Source organism: Salmo salar, chromosome 29 (assembly GCF_965601325.2).
Source record: "Salmo salar chromosome 29, fSalSal1, whole genome shotgun sequence".
In the NCBI taxonomy this organism is placed as follows: Eukaryota; Metazoa; Chordata; class Actinopteri; order Salmoniformes; family Salmonidae; genus Salmo; species Salmo salar.
Genome location: NC_138319.1, coordinates 27,079,883 through 27,096,137, shown reverse-complemented (window position 1 = coordinate 27,096,137; position 16,255 = coordinate 27,079,883). Strand labels below are relative to the sequence as shown.

Below are 16,255 nucleotides of genomic sequence, written 5' to 3'. Positions count from 1 at the left end.
GGTCTACAAATGGAATGTACTTTTTTAAATGATTGTAGCATGCACCCTGGGTTAATTTTCCTGTTTTATGGACATAACTCCCAAACTCTCTGTATAAGGCAAACCTTGAGATAGGCTATTGTACCTAGCCATCTATGCACAATAGCCTACAATTTATAAGTCAGGAAAATTCAATTTACATTCAAGGATGCCATTCAAGTCCATGAGAGACCTGTATGTGCTGGTAGGCAAATTATTAAATGAATCCTTCCATTAATGTAATTTGCAATAAAAATGTCACACGACAGTGATCTTTAGGCAGGGCATTTCATGTAGCCTAATGGTCTACTACACATAGATCTGCAGAGAGACCGTTTCAGATGATACTGAACAGGCAGACAGGGACAGATATGTCTGAAGTGACATAGTTTGTCACATCACAGTGAACACACAATTAATTTTAACAAGGGAAACAAAAGTATGTTCTATTGTAGAGTAAAGGGTAAATCTTCTGAGACATGTCGTGAAATGTGACTGTCAGTCTGTAGTAACATGGCTCAGAGCGTCACAGGCGGAAGGTCATGGAGCAATAGAACGGAAGCGAGATAGATGCCGCGTTCATATGCTAGTCGGAACTAGGAAACTCGGAAATGTCCGACTTGCTATTTCGTTGAACGCGGCACGTGTATAACTACAACCAGTTAGCAAGTCGGATATTTCCAAGTTTCTTAGTTCCTACTAGCATGTGAACGCGGCATAATAGCCCATCCGCCATTGTGGAATAGAGTAAGGGATATTCCAATCTGGCATTAGGCAGTTTCAGAGTAAGTGATACATTGTAGCCGAACGTCAACTAGATCGGAAACATTTAATACCACAGACAGATACAAAGTCGCGATCCTCGGCGCTCGAGAAAAGATTGTAGGGAAAGATCTGACGACTGGAGAAAAACACCGCCTCTACATACAGAGATTGGATAACCCGAGACGAGCTGAGAAAATACCGGAGTGCAGAAGCAGGAGAAACCGTGGACAGTCGCAAACAGAAATCCGTTTCGGCTCCTGGAGGATGTCTGCAACCACAGTCGATCAGGTGCTTATTGTTGACAACCCACTGTCGTGAAATGTTTGTCGTTGCAATTTGAGCATTGTCAACCGTTTTGTCAGCTGCTATCATTCAGTGTAGTAGGCATGCCATATAACATAGGCAAAAGTATTTGATATATGATAGCTATTAGCTGCTATGTAGGCCGAACCTTGAAGTAGACTGCCGGCTGCGCAGCGGCGGCAACAAGCTCCAGCTTGAGCCGGTTGCTGTATTCTGTACTATGCGGCACGTTTACTGGATGTCAGTGTGCGTTTGACATCCGGTCAATAATCCCAAGGAAGCTGTAGGTCTATAAACTAGTCTAGGGCTGAATGTGCGTAAAATGTTTGTAATATACAGCCACTGGTATAGAATCATTGATTGTAATTCAGTAGCCTAGGCCTAGCTCACCTTGCATGAATGCTACCATCACTCTTCTCCCTATCAAACATTTACCTAATATGTTAAATCTGATACATCTCTTTTCCCTTTATTTTTTGTTGTTGCACTTGCCCATTCTGATGTCAGAGACCCAAAGGACAAGGAAATAAAGGTATTCCTGTCACCGTATTAATTTACTATTGCATGGTTGTTGTAGAGTTTGATGGCAGTCAAAATGTTGTCTGACTAGGGAAATACTTTGTGAAAACTGTGATAACAAAAGAGTGTAATTAAATCACTGCTTTGATCACTCTTCCACCACATTTTGGTGACCTGGTGTCATCAGTCAAAAGTAGGTAAACTAACTAAACATACCCATACACCACTGTGCCTGTCATATTATTGGGTGTTACCATTTATGTTATACCCCAACTACTTAAAGGCAATATAAAGGGGTTAATCAGCTGTTCGTTATTAGTTTTAGATCTGTTAAAACACAATGGTTTATTTTAGCCGAGAGACCTTTTTAGTTATATCATAAAGAATAGCCTTAGATAACCATTTTTTTTCTCTCCAGTGCAAAACGGATCAATGCATCAGAAGGATGGAGTAAACGATGAAGACTTTGAACCTTACCTAAGCAGTCAGACGAATCAGGTGAGTGAGTGTACTCATTGTGTCCAAGCCTTTCAGCCATGCAACTTGACATTCCACAGCATAGAGGGTATATGTGTTATTTGCGCCTTTTGAACATGCATGAACCCTCAGAATAGTGTCTAATAGTGATATATGAGGGTGTATAGAGTGTTAACCTAAAGTCACTGGATAGTAACCTACGTGAAGGATGAGCTATTGACAGATGACTGACTCATTTTTAAATTGAAAAGTATTAAAAATGACCTTTTGATAGTAGAATTATTGTTGATTTAAAAAATTTAAAAAAATCAAAAGAGAACTGGGTGGTGTTCATCCTGTGCCTGGGTGGACAAGCTTACTTCGTCTTATAGAACTCTAGTGAAATGTAGCCAAGAACAAACCCACTATCACCCACGCCAATTTACTTATAAAATAAATTATTGTGAACTCTGACAATTATTACAACAACAACTGACAGATTATTATAAAACTGTTGCTGTCTTCACTTGTTGCTATGGGAAACATTTGATAGAGGTGGTATCTATAAGCCAATCTTGCTCCTTAAAAAGAACGTTGATTTATTTTTTAGTTACGGTTTTGAAGAGAGATGGGCAAGATTAGTCTTAGCTTCTATCATTAAGGTCATCCATTAACTGACCCCTGTTCTCCCCTTCTGCAGAATAACAGCTACCCACCAATGTCTGACCCCTACATGCCCAGCTACTATGCTCCCTCCATAGGCTTCCCTTACTCCCTGGGAGAGGCCCCCTGGTCCACTGCGGGGGACCCCCCCATGCCCTACCTGACCACCTATGGACAGATGAGCAACGGCGAGCACCACTTTATCCCCGACGGGGTGTTCAGCCAGCCGGGCGCCCTGGGCAACACCCCTCCCTTCCTCAGCCAGCACGGCTTCAACTTCTTCCCTGGAAACGCAGACTATTCCACCTGGGGCACCAGTGTCTCTCAGGGTCAGTCCACACAGAGCAATGCCTATAGTAATAGTTATGTTTACACCCCTAGTTCCCTGGGGAGGGCTATAACTGACGGACAGGCGGGCTTCAGCAGTGACGCCCAGCTCAATAAGGTCCCGGTGCTGAGCAGCATCGAGCAGGGCATGACTGGGTTAAAACTGGGCACGGACATGGGCGCCGCCGTCACCAAGACTGTCGGCTCGCCCCTCGGGGGCATGAGTAGCATGGCGGCCAATAGCATGCCACCGTTGGTTAGTTCCTCAGCCCCCAAACCCACATCCTGGGCAGCCATCGCCAGGAAGCCGGCCAAGCCCCAGCCCAAGGTCAAGCCCAAAGCCAACATGGGGATGGGGGGCCCTACCATTCCCCCGCCGCCCATCAAGCACAACATGAACATTGGCACCTGGGACGATAAGGGCTCCCTCAACAAGCCCCCCTTAGCTCAGACCATGATGCCCCCTCAGACCATGGTGCAGCAGACCCTGATGGGCCAGCCCCTGCTCCAGAGCCCTCTCCCCCACCAACATCAGCCCCAACATCAGCCCCAACATCAGCCCCAACATCAGCCCCAGCACCACCACCAACCCTTTCAGCTGCAGTCGCTCCAGTCCCCCCAACATCCCCAGCAGATTCCCCCAGGCCCCCCTCACCCCCACCAACACCCCCACCAGAACTTCTCTTCCCAGCCCGGCCCCCCTCAACCCATGCATCAACACCAACACTCCCAGCTCCCACCCCAGAACCGCTGGGTGGCACCCCGGAACAGGGGCACCTTCAACCAGGGAGGGGTGGAAGGCTTTGGGATGGGTGTTGGTGGGGTCCCCCTCAGTGCCTCTCCCTGCTCCGGGGAGGTGCACCCCGTGTTAGAGAAACTACGGGCCCTCAACAACTACAACCCCAAAGACTTTGACTGGAACCTGAAGAATGGCCGTGTGTTCATCATCAAGAGCTACTCTGAGGACGACATCCACCGCTCCATCAAGTACTCCATCTGGTGCAGCACCGAGCACGGCAACAAGCGCCTGGACGGGGCCTACCGCTCGCTGGGGGCCAAGGGGCCCCTCTACCTGCTGTTCAGCGTCAACGGCAGTGGTCATTTCTGCGGCGTGGCGGAGATGCGCTCGCCCGTGGATTACAACTCCTACGCAGGCGTCTGGTCTCAGGACAAGTGGAAGGGCAAGTTTGAGGTGAAGTGGGCGTTTGTGAAGGACGTGCCCAACAACCAGTTGAGGCACATCAGGCTGGAGAACAATGACAACAAGCCCGTCACCAACTCCAGGGACACTCAGGAGGTGCCTCTGGAGAAGGCCAAGCAAGTGCTTAAAATTATCGCAACTTTCAAGCATACCACCTCAATCTTTGATGACTTTGCACATTATGAGAACCGCCAGGAGGAGGAAGAGGCCCTGCGGAGGGTGAGAGAACCGTGCTGCTGACACACACACACACACACACACACACACACACACACCCCCCCCCCCCCCCCTATCATATCAGCTGACAGCAGCAGAGTGTGTATATGAGTTTGACTGACTTGTGACCATCTATCACACAGTGTAGTACTGGTCAGTGTATATCAAATGAGGTCTTACTTCATAGGCCTCTAGTCTACTCCCATGTTCCATTTCTACCAGTGGTATAACTCCCATGTTCCATTTCTACCAGTGGTATAACTCCCATGTTCCATTTCTACCAGTGGTATTACTCCCATGTTCCATTTCTACCAGTGGTATAACTCCCATGTTCCATTTCTACCAGTGGTATAACTCCCATGTTCCATTTCTACCAGTGGTATAACTCCCATGTTCCATTTCTACCAGTGGTATTACTCCCATGTTCCATTTCTACCAGTGGTATAACTCCCATGTTCCATTTCTACCAGTGGTATTACTCCCATGTTCCATTTCTACCAGTGGTATTACTCCCATGTTCCATTTCTACCAGTGGTATTACTCCCATGTCCCATTTCTACCAGTGGTATAACTCCCATGTTCCATTTCTACCAGTGGTATAACTCCCATGTTCCATTTCTACCAGTGGTATAACTCCCATGTTCCATTTCTACCAGTGGTATTACTCCCATGTTCCATTTCTACCAGTGGTATTACTCCCATGTTCCATTTCTACCAGTGGTATTACTCCCATGTTCCATTTCTACCAGTGGTATTACTCCCATGTTCCATTTCTACCAGTGGTATTACTCCCATGTTCCATTTCTACCAGTGGTATTACTCCCATGTTCCATTTCTACCAGTGGTATAACTCCCATGTTCCATTTCTACCAGTGGTATAACTCCCATGTTCCATTTCTACCAGTGGTATAACTCCCATGTTCCATTTCTACCAGTGGTATAACTCCCATGTTCCATTTCTACCAGTGGTATTACTCCCATGTTCCATTTCTACCAGTGGTATTACTCCCATGTTCCATTTCTACCAGTGGTATTACTCCACGGTGGTGGGTTCTACCAGTGGTATTACTCCACGGGGGTGGGTTCTACCAGTGTTATTACTCCATGGGGGTGGGTTCTACCAGTGTTATTACTCCATGGGGGTGGGTTCTACCAGTGTTATTACTCCATGGGGGTGGGTTCTACCAGTGTTATTACTCCATGGCGGTGGGTTCTACCAGTGTTATTACTCCATGGGGGTGGGTTCTACCAGTGTTATTACTCCATGGGGGTGGGTTCTACCAGTGTTATTACTCTACGGCGGTGGGTTCTACCAGTGTTATTACTCCACGGCGGTGGGTTCTACCAGTGTTATTACTCCATGGTGGTGGGTTCTACCAGTGTTATTACTCCATGGTGGTGGGTTCTACCAGTGTTATTACTCCATGGTGGTGGGTTCTACCAGTGTTATTACTCCATGGCGGTGGGTTCTACCAGTGTTATTACTCCATGGCGATGGGTTCTACCAGTGTTATTACTCCATGGCGATGGGTTCTACCAGTGTTATTACTCCCATGTTCAATTTCTACCAGTGTTATTACTCCATGGCGGTGGGTTCTACCAGTGTTATTACTCCATGGTGGTGGGTTCTACCAGTGTTATTACTCCACGGGGGTGGGTTCTACCAGTGTTATTACTCCCATGTTCAATTTCTACCAGTGTTATTACTCCATGGCGGTGGGTTCTACCAGTGTTATTACTCCATGGTGGTGGGTTCTACCAGTGTTATTACTCCACGGGGGTGGGTTCTACCAGTGTTATTACTCCATGGTGGTGGGTTCTACCAGTGTTATTACTCCACGGCGGTGCGTTCTACCAGTGTTATTACTCCACGGCGGTGGGTTCTACCAGTGTTATTACTCCATGGTGGTGGGTTCTACCAGTGTTATTACTCCATGGCGGTGGGTTCTACCAGTGTTATTACTCCATGGCGGTGGGTTCTACCAGTGTTATTACTCCATGGCGGTGGGTTCTACCAGTGTTATTACTCCCATGTTCAATTTCTACCAGTGTTATTACTCCACGGCGGTGGGTTCTACCAGTGTTATTACTCCACGGCGGTGGGTTCTACCAGTGTTATTACTCCACGGGGGTGGGTTCTACCAGGGTTATTACTCCACGGGGGTGGGTTCTACCAGGGTTATTACTCCACGGGGGTGGGTTCTACCAGGGTTATTACTCCACGGGGGTGGGTTCTACCAGGGTTATTACTCCACGGGGGTGGGTTCTACCAGGGTTATTACTCCACGGGGGTGGGTTCTACCAGGGTTATTACTCCACGGGGGTGGGTTCTACCAGGGTTATTACTCCACGGGGGTGGGTTCTACCAGGGTTATTACTCCACGGGGGTGGGTTCTACCAGGGTTATTACTCCACGGGGGTGGGTTCTACCAGGGTTATTACTCCACGGGGGTGGGTTCTACCAGGGTTATTACTCCACGGGGGTGGGTTCTACCAGGGTTATTACTCCACGGGGGTGGGTTCTACCAGTGTTATTACTCCATGGCGGTGGGTTCTACCAGTGTTATTACTCCATGGTGGTGGGTTCTACCAGTGTTATTACTCCATGGTGGTGAGGTAGGTTGATGTGTGGAATTAGCAGCCTGTCCCTCATGCCTGTCATCAGACCATCATCACTACCATCTTTACCCACCAGACAGGAAATCCCAGACAGGAAACCCTGTCTGATGAGGCAACCATCTTGTGTGGCTGTGTGCTTCTGTGAGAGTGATCTGGAGAGTGGGACACATAGGGGTTTCCTGAAATAGGCTGCATTCCTCACATACCTCCCCTCAGACAAAGGCAGAAGTGGCTCTGATCTACCTTTGAACACCAGGCCTCTGGCAGACACAGGCTCCTCTTGCTTCATTAGCTGTTCTCTCCATCAGCCCAGCCCCACCCTGTGTGCCTAATGTGTTTCACTGGGAATTTATGGGTTATGTTTCAACATGGTTCAACGGTTTTATATTTCAGGGTTATTCCGCAACGATTTTGAAAAAATGAACATTATTCTCTGGTTGTTCCTTGCGCAGGCAGATACACTTTGAGCAATAAAATACATACAACATATTGAAGGTGGAAAACTAAAATAAAGATTGTTTTAGGATGGACCAGTGAGGAAAACATTTAAACCTTTTATCTTAAGCACACATTCCTAGTAAAACTAAATATGCAAATCTATTAAGAACCCCTACACAACCTGCTCTCTTTCTCCTTCCCCTCTCTCTCATTTTCTCTCTCTCATTTTCTCTCTCTCTTTGTCCTTTTCTCTCTGTCCTTTTCTCTCTCTCTTGCTCTCTGTCCTTTTCTGTCTCTCCCTCTCCTTCCCTCTCTCTCTCATAAATATTTGAAGTCCATGTTTTCAGGAGCACTGAAAACAATTTGTTAGTCGGAAGTGTGTTTTGACGGTTGCTGAGGTAGCGTTGTGTAGCCTAGCGTGGGGCAGGTGCGAGGCTCTGCTGTTGTAGCCCGTCCTGACAGAACCCTCGCTGGCTCCCCCTACCCAGCCTGACGAGGTTAATTGACCCACATTGTTAGGCCTATCTCCTCTCACTCTGAGGGCTGTCAAGTGGAGTGTTCTGTAGCATGTCATCTCAGAGGGTTGAAGCTAACAATGCTAAGTTAACTGTGGAGACTGAGACAGTATACAGGTTGAACAGTATAGAACCTACATCACGAGATTGGAATATTTGCACAGGTGTGTTTGTCAGTGTCGTCTGTGGGATGAATGTGTCAGTGTCAATATGGCAGTCCCCCAAGTTAACCCTTCAGTCCCCCAAGGTGGGTGGATGTGAGTAGGTGGGTGGGTGGATGTGAGTAGGTGGGTGGGTGGATGTGAGTAGGTGGGTGGGTGGATGTGGGTGGATGTGGGTGAGTTGATGTTAGGGATGGGCGTTCTAGAAATGTTGAGACTGTTGGATTACTCGCATGACATTTTTCCGATTTACACGACTGGAAGAAAAAAATCTCTAATTAGAACAAAATATGTGTACATTTATCTATATGCCAACAGATCGCAACAATGCCTAATTAATCATAACCATTACAGATCACAAATCCTAATTGTTAAATTGCATATATATATATTTTTTTTTTATTTATATTTATTCAGTCAATAAAAAAAAGCAAGTGCCATTTTAAAATGACTTTTATTGAACCTTAATATCAACTATTATATTATATCGTGGAGCACAATCTTGAAAAAGGCAGTAACCTGACCTGTGGCTGTGCAATGACAGCCTTGTTTTGTTATTGTAGCTGACAAGACACTCTTATTTCTCCAGCCCTTATAACAGTCAAGACACACCTATTGTATAGTAAAAAAACAGACTAAAATAGAAGAGAATATTTTTCTAAATGAAAATGTTGCCAGTGTGAAGTGATGCACATCTTGTGCCTGAAGCAGATTTTCTCAGTGATCATTTGAAACGGGGCTCAATTTGAAAGTTGAAAGACCATTTTTTTCAGGGTTACAAACCAAAATTGGTTTTATTTTCGAAATACAGACATTCGATTTAGTTTATTCTGCCTGTTCTTTGGAATGTTCTAAATAGATGAACAATTCCACATTGAACACTGCATGATGATGAATTATGGCCACAACATCTGTTTGCTGATTAGGCAATGCTTAATGATTCTGATGAAAATACGCTCTTTGTCTTTATCAAACTAATGTTTTTGCCTATTTTCAGAGTGGAACCTGTCTATGTTTAGAGGGTTATAGCCTAGACTAAGCAATTCTAAATGGCTCTAGCAGTTCACAAAGTAACCTAAGTGGAAAATAAGGAGCAACTAGAATTCCAAAACTGCAGCTCGTTGTTGGAACATATTTTTCTACTTTAATCAACCAGTCCGTTTAGAATTTGTGATGGAACTGTCATCATTTGACAAAGAAAGTAGCTTGTGTATCCCATCGGTTAGATATGTTTTTCTAGGCATTTTATTTCTCTATGCCTAACGGGAGGGAGCGGTCGGAATGCAATTGAGTGAACGAGACACTGAGGGGAAATGGAATTTAGGGAGAACAGCTGTGTGCACTGTGTTATTTATGTCATGTTTTGTTGTGCCCTGCAAATGTACAAATGGAACAGGAGAGTAAAAGCTAATAAACGTTGTCTCCATGACAACATTTCACTTGCCCGTTCGGGCAGCCACAAAGCACATTCCACCAAATAATTGTACAGTACAAAAAAGAGTAATCTCTGTTTAAAGATCGAGCTTGGACATCTGTTCAAGTACTTGTACTCATGTCCATACCTAGTTCATGTGAGTGAGTGAGTGAGTGAGTGAGTGAGTGAGTGAGTGAGTGAGTGAGTGAGTGAGTGAGTGAGTGAGTGAGTGAGTGAGTGAGTGGCCTTAGGTGGACACAGACACTGTGGAGGCATTTGTTTCCCCAGCCACCCAGACCAGGTCAGCCTCCAGCCCCAGACAGAGTGGCCTCTATTTTGATGGAGTTACACTGGAGGCCCAGGTCTCACTGGGGCCTTCCCCTGCTGTGCCTACTGATACTGACCACTGCGTGCGTGTGAGTGAGGGAGGGAGAGAAATGCACTGCAGCTAGGCCCGTATTTGTGAATGTCAGTAAATGAATGGTTGTGGGAGTAAACTGACAGGCCTGCATTTCTTATGGCTTCATGGAGTCAATAAAGCACAAACATCCAGCACAACCAGAGATATGATCAGCAGGGGTCTATTCGGGGAAGGAGAGGGGAGTGTGTGTGTGTTGGGGGTGGTATGGGAGAGGTTTGGGTTAAATAAAATGTTGTTGGTCGAGTACACATATTTTGCAGATTGTTATCGCAGGTGCAGCGAAATTATGTTTACTAGCTCCAACAGTGCAGTAATACCAAACAATACAAAACAAATCCCTAAAATGGAATTATGAAATATCAGAATGAGCAATGTCAGATGTGTATGGGGTGTTTAGACAGTATATGAATAGAAAAGCTGTGTACAGCAGTAGTTATATATTGGCTGAACCTTGACTAGAATACGGTATACTGTATATATAGGAATTTGGTGAGTTTAAAGACCATTTTTTTCAGGGTTACAAACCAAAATCTGTTTTATTTTCGATATACAGACTTAGTTCGATATATCGTTTTAGTTTATTCTGCCTGTTCTTTGGAATGTTCTAAATAGATGAACAGTTCCACATTGAATACGGCATGATGATGAATTATGGCCACAACATCTGTTTGCTGATTAGGCAATGCGTGAGCACCAAGCCTCATGCAACAGAAAAATGTCGGATAAGCAATTTCAAAGATTTGGCTGTTTTTAATCTATTTTATGCTGTAATAAAGGCTTTTAAAAAAATGGTTCCATTAGAACAGACTGGTATTACTTATCATGTATTTAGTGTTGATTACACTGTTCCAAACAGGCAGATAAATAATATTGTAATCTAACTGCACCGGTTTGTCACACACAATATGCACGCAGCTCTCGCTCTTAAATCCTACCTTTTCTTAATCTCCAGTAGTTTCCACAAAGTCAAATGTCTTCCACAGATCTGACTTCCCCTTTCCCTCCTGAGCAACCAATAAACATTTTCCCGTTTCAAGTTTCTTTTTCATGTCCCCTTTTACATCCGTGTTACTGTGTTGGGAGTTTGTTATAAGTCATTTATTGACGTGATTATGATAGGCTATAGCTCAGGCCTTATTGGTCGCATGCGATGCTTACATGTTTCACGTAAAGAGAGCAAGGGTTGAAGTAATAGGGAATGTTTTTCCTGAGAAAATTAGGGATTTCGGTAATAGAACTTTTCAGTCAGAAACAAGTAAGAAACTAAATGGCTGAAATGATTTGCAGCTTCAGCGCAATAAACGCTGTTCTGTGGTGCCTTTTCACGGCGTTGGGGAGGAGAGCCTGGAGGATGGCCTGGTGTCAAGAAGGGCAGCAAAGAAGCTTCTTCTCTCCAGGAAAAACATCAGGGACAGACTGATATTCTGCAAAAGGTACAGGGATTGGACTGCTGAGGACTGAGGTAAAGTCATTTTCTCTGATGAATCCCCTTTCCAATTGTTTGGGGCATCCGGAAAAAAACTTGTCCAGAGAAGACAAGGAGAGGCCTAACATCAGTCTTGTGTCATGCCAACAGTAAAGCATCCTGAGACCATTCATGCGTGGGGTTGCTTCTCAGCCAAGGGAGTGGGCTCACTCACATATTTGCCTAAGAACACAGCCATGAATAAAGAATGGTACCAACACATCCTCCGAGAGCAACTTCTCCCAACCATCCAGGAACAGTTTGGTGACAAACAATGCCTTTTACAGCATGATGGAGCACCTTGCCATAAGGCAAAAGTGATAACTAAGTGGCTCTGGGAACAAAACATCGATATTTTGGGTCCATGGCCAGGAAACGCCCCAGACTTTAATCCCATTGAGAACTTGTGGTCAATCCTCAAGAGGCGGGTGGACAAACAAAAACCCACAAATTCTGACAAACTCCAAGCATTGATTATGCAAGAATGGGCTGCCATCAGTCAGGATGTGGCCCAGAAGTTAATTGACAGCATGCCAGGGCGGATTGCAGAGGACTTGAAAAAGAAGGGTCAACACTGCAAATATTGACTCTTTGCATCAACTTCATGTAATTGTCAATAAAAGCCTTTGACACTTATGAAATGCTTGTAATTATACTTCAGTATTCCATAGTAACATCTGACAAAAATATCTAAAGACACTGAAGCAGCAAACTTTGTGGAAATTAATATTTGTGTCATTCTCAAAACCTTTGGCCACGACTGTAGTTTATTTTATTCAAACACATGTCTATATATAGAAATATAAATCTAAACATTTGACCAATTGATTGAGCGAAAGAACAGGAAGACTCTTGGTTGACCAAGATTTTTTTTAGTCAGGGACAGCCCTAAAGAGTTTCACCCTCTCCACTGTGGCTTCGTCGACATTGTCTGCTGAAGTCCACGATCAGCTCCTTTTGTTTTCTTGACGTTGAGGGAGAGGTTATTTTCCTGCCACCACTCTGCCAGGGCCGTCACCTCCTCCCTGTAGGCTGTCTTGTCATTATTGGTAATCGGGCCTATCACTGTTGTATTGTCAGCAAACTTTATGATTTAGTTGGAGATGTGCGTGGCCACGCAGTCATGAGTGAACAGGAAGTACAGGAGGGGGCTGAGCACGCACCCTTGTGGGGCCCCTGTGTTGAGGATCAGCGTAGTGGAAGTGTTGTTTCCTACCTTCTCCACCCGGGGATGGCCCGTCAGGAAGTCCAGGATCCAGTTGCAGAGGGAAGTGTTTAGGCCCAGGGCCCTGAGTTTAGTGATGAGCTTGGAGGGTACTATGGTGTTGAATACTGAGCTGTAGTCAATAAACAGCATTCTTACATAGGTATTCCTCTTTTCCAGATGGAATAGGGCAGTGTGCAGTGCAATGGCGATTGTGTCATCTGTGGATCTGTTGCGGTGATATGCAAACTGAAGTGGGTCTAGGGCGGCGAGTAAGGTGGAAGTCATGATCTTTAACTAGCCTCTCAAAGCACTTCATGATGACAGAAGTGAGTGCTACGATAGTCATTTAGTTCAGTTACCTTTGCTTTCCTGGGTACAGGAGCAATGATGGACATCTTGAAGCAAGTGGGGACAACAGACTGGTATAGGGAGAGCTTGAATATGTCTGTATACACTCCAGCCAGCTGGTCTGCACATGCTCTAAGCCCTAGTCATCATCAGCTGGTGAAAATCAGTCACACATCATCATTAACAGTTAAGGGAACACTCAGCCATTATGAGGATTACAGTTACGGAAACTAGCCTTTGAAAGAAAGGAGAGTTTGAATCGTCACTCAGAGTTCCACAAGCGATAACTCATCTTGGTAGAAATCTTCAGTAGACACCTCTGTGTGACATACACAAATGTTGAAGTGAAGTGCATGTATGTTCCTTGGGGATTTGGCCCTTAGATGTTTAACTTGCATCACTGAACTTTTATCATATTAACGGAGGACAAGCGATTCAGTCCAAAAAATACCCATTTCCCTGAGGATGTTTTCTAACAGCGTTCCATGTGTTTTTTTCCCCTCCCACTTATGCATCCTCTAATTTGGTTTATTTTCCCCCCTCTCTCTCTCTCTCTTTCCTCAGGAGCGGAATAGAAATCAACAGTAACCATACAGAGAACTCCCTGCTAGAAGGCAAACACTAATGACATAGGACCTTAAATAATTAGCCTAACCACACAGAAACTAAGGGTTTTCCATCTTTTCTGCTGAAGACAACAACAACAACAAGACGACGACGTCGTATCTTGTGACTTGAACACGACGACGAACTCGCCTGTATCAGTTCTCTGGTGATGTACCCCAGTGTTCCTGTCTGGGGAAAAACAGGAAAGAACATTACTCACTTTAAACTCTTCTAAAACAGCCTCTACCAATACCCTGAACTCTCTAATAACTCTCTTAAAGCACTTTCAGTCCTTCTAAAACAGCCTCTACCAATACCCTTAACTCTCCAATAACTCTCTTATATCTCTTTCTCTCTGGACTTCTGTTTGTTATAACTAACTGACTAACCAGTGTAGTTGCTTTTTCTGAGGCTTTCACCAGACTTATTTGTCGTTTTTTGTTAAGTTTTTAATACCTCCCAAGTTTTGGGGAAGAAAAATGTAGTTCCCCTCCCCCCATGAACTTCAGCGCCTTCAGACGAGATTAAAAAAGGTATAACCTGTAACAAAATAATTTACTTGAATCTGCACTCGGCTTGTGATTGATTGACAGGTGAGAGAAATGACAGGACACGCCCAAAATAATGCCAATCATTAGAGGAACCCGGCCCTTACTCCCGCCCCTTTATTTCTGCATCTGTTTCTGTATACCAAAAGATGAGGTGGATGATGTAGTGAGCTGGGTGAACACCAGTTAATGCACATGTTTGTTTCATTTCTCATGATTATTATGTAACTCTGAAGTGCATTTGTCTGAGGAGAAATCTGCTCTGCGGTAACAGTTGCCTTGGTAGCTGTCGCCTTGGTAGCTGTCGGTAACTTGTCTTTTATTCTGTTGTTAATGTACTGTACCGTACCTCAGGCTAAAGCTGGGGCCTGTTCAGGAGGCTTCAACGTTACACAACATTCAGATGGCAAATGCGTTGTGTAGAGTAGATAGGATTCTCGGTTATGTTGGGAATCAGGGAATCTTGTCAGCTCTATACATTCTGTTTCCATCTGCAACGTTGTGTAACGTTTCACCTTACTGAGCAGGCCCCAGGCTCTCTGTCTCTGAAGAACTCTCTAACGCTTTTGGGATGACCCTCCTCCCCTGGCGTTCCTGGCTCCAGGTAGAAGTTACCATTAACCACAGATCTGGGATCAGATACTTTACCCCACACCCTAACCTAAACCATTAGAGGGATGAAAGATATATCTGATCATAGATCAGTGGTTAGGAGTGACTTCAGCCTGCTGCCCATTGCTGCTTGGTGTAACAGAGGGGTTTCCTAAAAGCTGAACATCACCAAGGAAGTGAGCATTTTCTCCTCAAGGTGTCTCGCTAGCGAAAATAAACATTACCCATGTTTAGCGAAACAAACGCTTCTGAGTTGTTACTTCCCGGGGACTGAACATAACATAACATTGTGCTTGGAGCTCTGCTGAATGGGTACACACTGGAAGTTACACCTGAGACACAGTTGAGACTCACCTTCTCTTGTTCAAAACTGACCCCAAATCAAGTGAAATGCATGAAGGGTTGCAACACTAGTACCCACTGTGTCATCCATTTGTTGTTTCTGCACATGATCCTGTAATATAACAGCTTTTAGTGCTATCTGGTATCATAGGGATGTCCCTAGCCTAAATCCTTAACCCTTACCTAACCTTAACCCTTACCTAACCTTAACCCTTACCGTAGCCATTTTACATTTCAACTTCAATGGGGCAACGTCAGAGTTGCACGTCCCAAGGATCCACTTAAGACTTTTCCCAGCTTTTAACTTTCACCAATATAAAATTCCCACAATTGACACATCGTAAGCTGTGGCATGGCTTCTTCAACTCTCCTTCATCATGACTGATACTGCAGGTCGAAAGGACTTGACGTCTTTATTCGCTCTTCCTGGATATGACTAATTATATTTCAAAAGCAGGTCCTTGCGGATCAGTATAGTCCTGAAGGTCAGGAGACAAGGGAAGGGAAGTGCAGTATTTTAGTCTATAAGGACATACTTTAGCTATGACTACGCTAGATAACAGCCCTCCTATCCTACTTAAAGCCATGATCTGCTCTGTGTGTCCGTCTGACGACATCTGTAAGTAATAGACTGTAATTACACACCAAGGCATTTCCTGTTTCTGCACTATAAAGGCTCTTTTCCATTGCTGTTTTCTGTTGTGTTGGACATTGGGAGGGAGAATGCAATTTTTGATAGTTGAATTAAAATTCAGCCATTAACCATTTCTTCCTTTATACCCTGTGGTTTGACCTATAGGCCTACTGTACCAATGTCTCCTTTAGTTGCTACTCTATTGCAGGGGTAGGCAACTAGATTCAGCCATGGGTCGAATGGTCGGGGGGACGGAAAATAATTCGAATGATTTGAAAATAACAATCATTTCATACCTTGATTACATTGAGACACGATTATGCAATTTTTATTTATTTATTTGTGGGAATTCTTGGGAACAGATTTCCTAAATGAAACTCATTTTTAGCTGAATTCCTGGTGATTTTATAATAATTATTTTTTTAACCAAAAACAACAACAGAAAATACATTTACTA

At 44.6% G+C, this 16,255-nt stretch overlaps 1 protein-coding gene across 1 annotated transcript; it reads left to right on the top strand.

Moving 5' to 3' along the window:
* Positions 1–633: 633 nt before the first annotated feature.
* Positions 634–15,065, top strand: LOC106590438 (YTH domain-containing family protein 3). Its single transcript, XM_014181485.3, has 5 exons — positions 634–1,071; positions 1,594–1,618; positions 2,024–2,103; positions 2,762–4,471; positions 13,621–15,065. The coding sequence occupies exons 1-5, from the start codon at positions 1,048–1,050 to the stop codon at positions 13,642–13,644; spliced, it is 1,863 nt and encodes a 620-aa protein (XP_014036960.1). The 5' UTR covers positions 634–1,047; the 3' UTR covers positions 13,645–15,065.
* The last annotated feature ends 1,190 nt before the right edge of the window (positions 15,066–16,255 follow it).

Excerpts from the sequence above, each read along its gene's own strand:
- LOC106590438 (XM_014181485.3), top strand. The coding sequence starts at position 1,048 with ATGTCTGCAACCACAGTCGATCAG. Across the intron at positions 2,104-2,761 it reads TAAGCAGTCAGACGAATCAG|AATAACAGCTACCCACCAAT; the intron begins GTGAGTGAGTGT and ends CCCCTTCTGCAG. Across the intron at positions 4,472-13,620 it reads AGGAAGAGGCCCTGCGGAGG|GAGCGGAATAGAAATCAACA; the intron begins GTGAGAGAACCG and ends CTCTTTCCTCAG.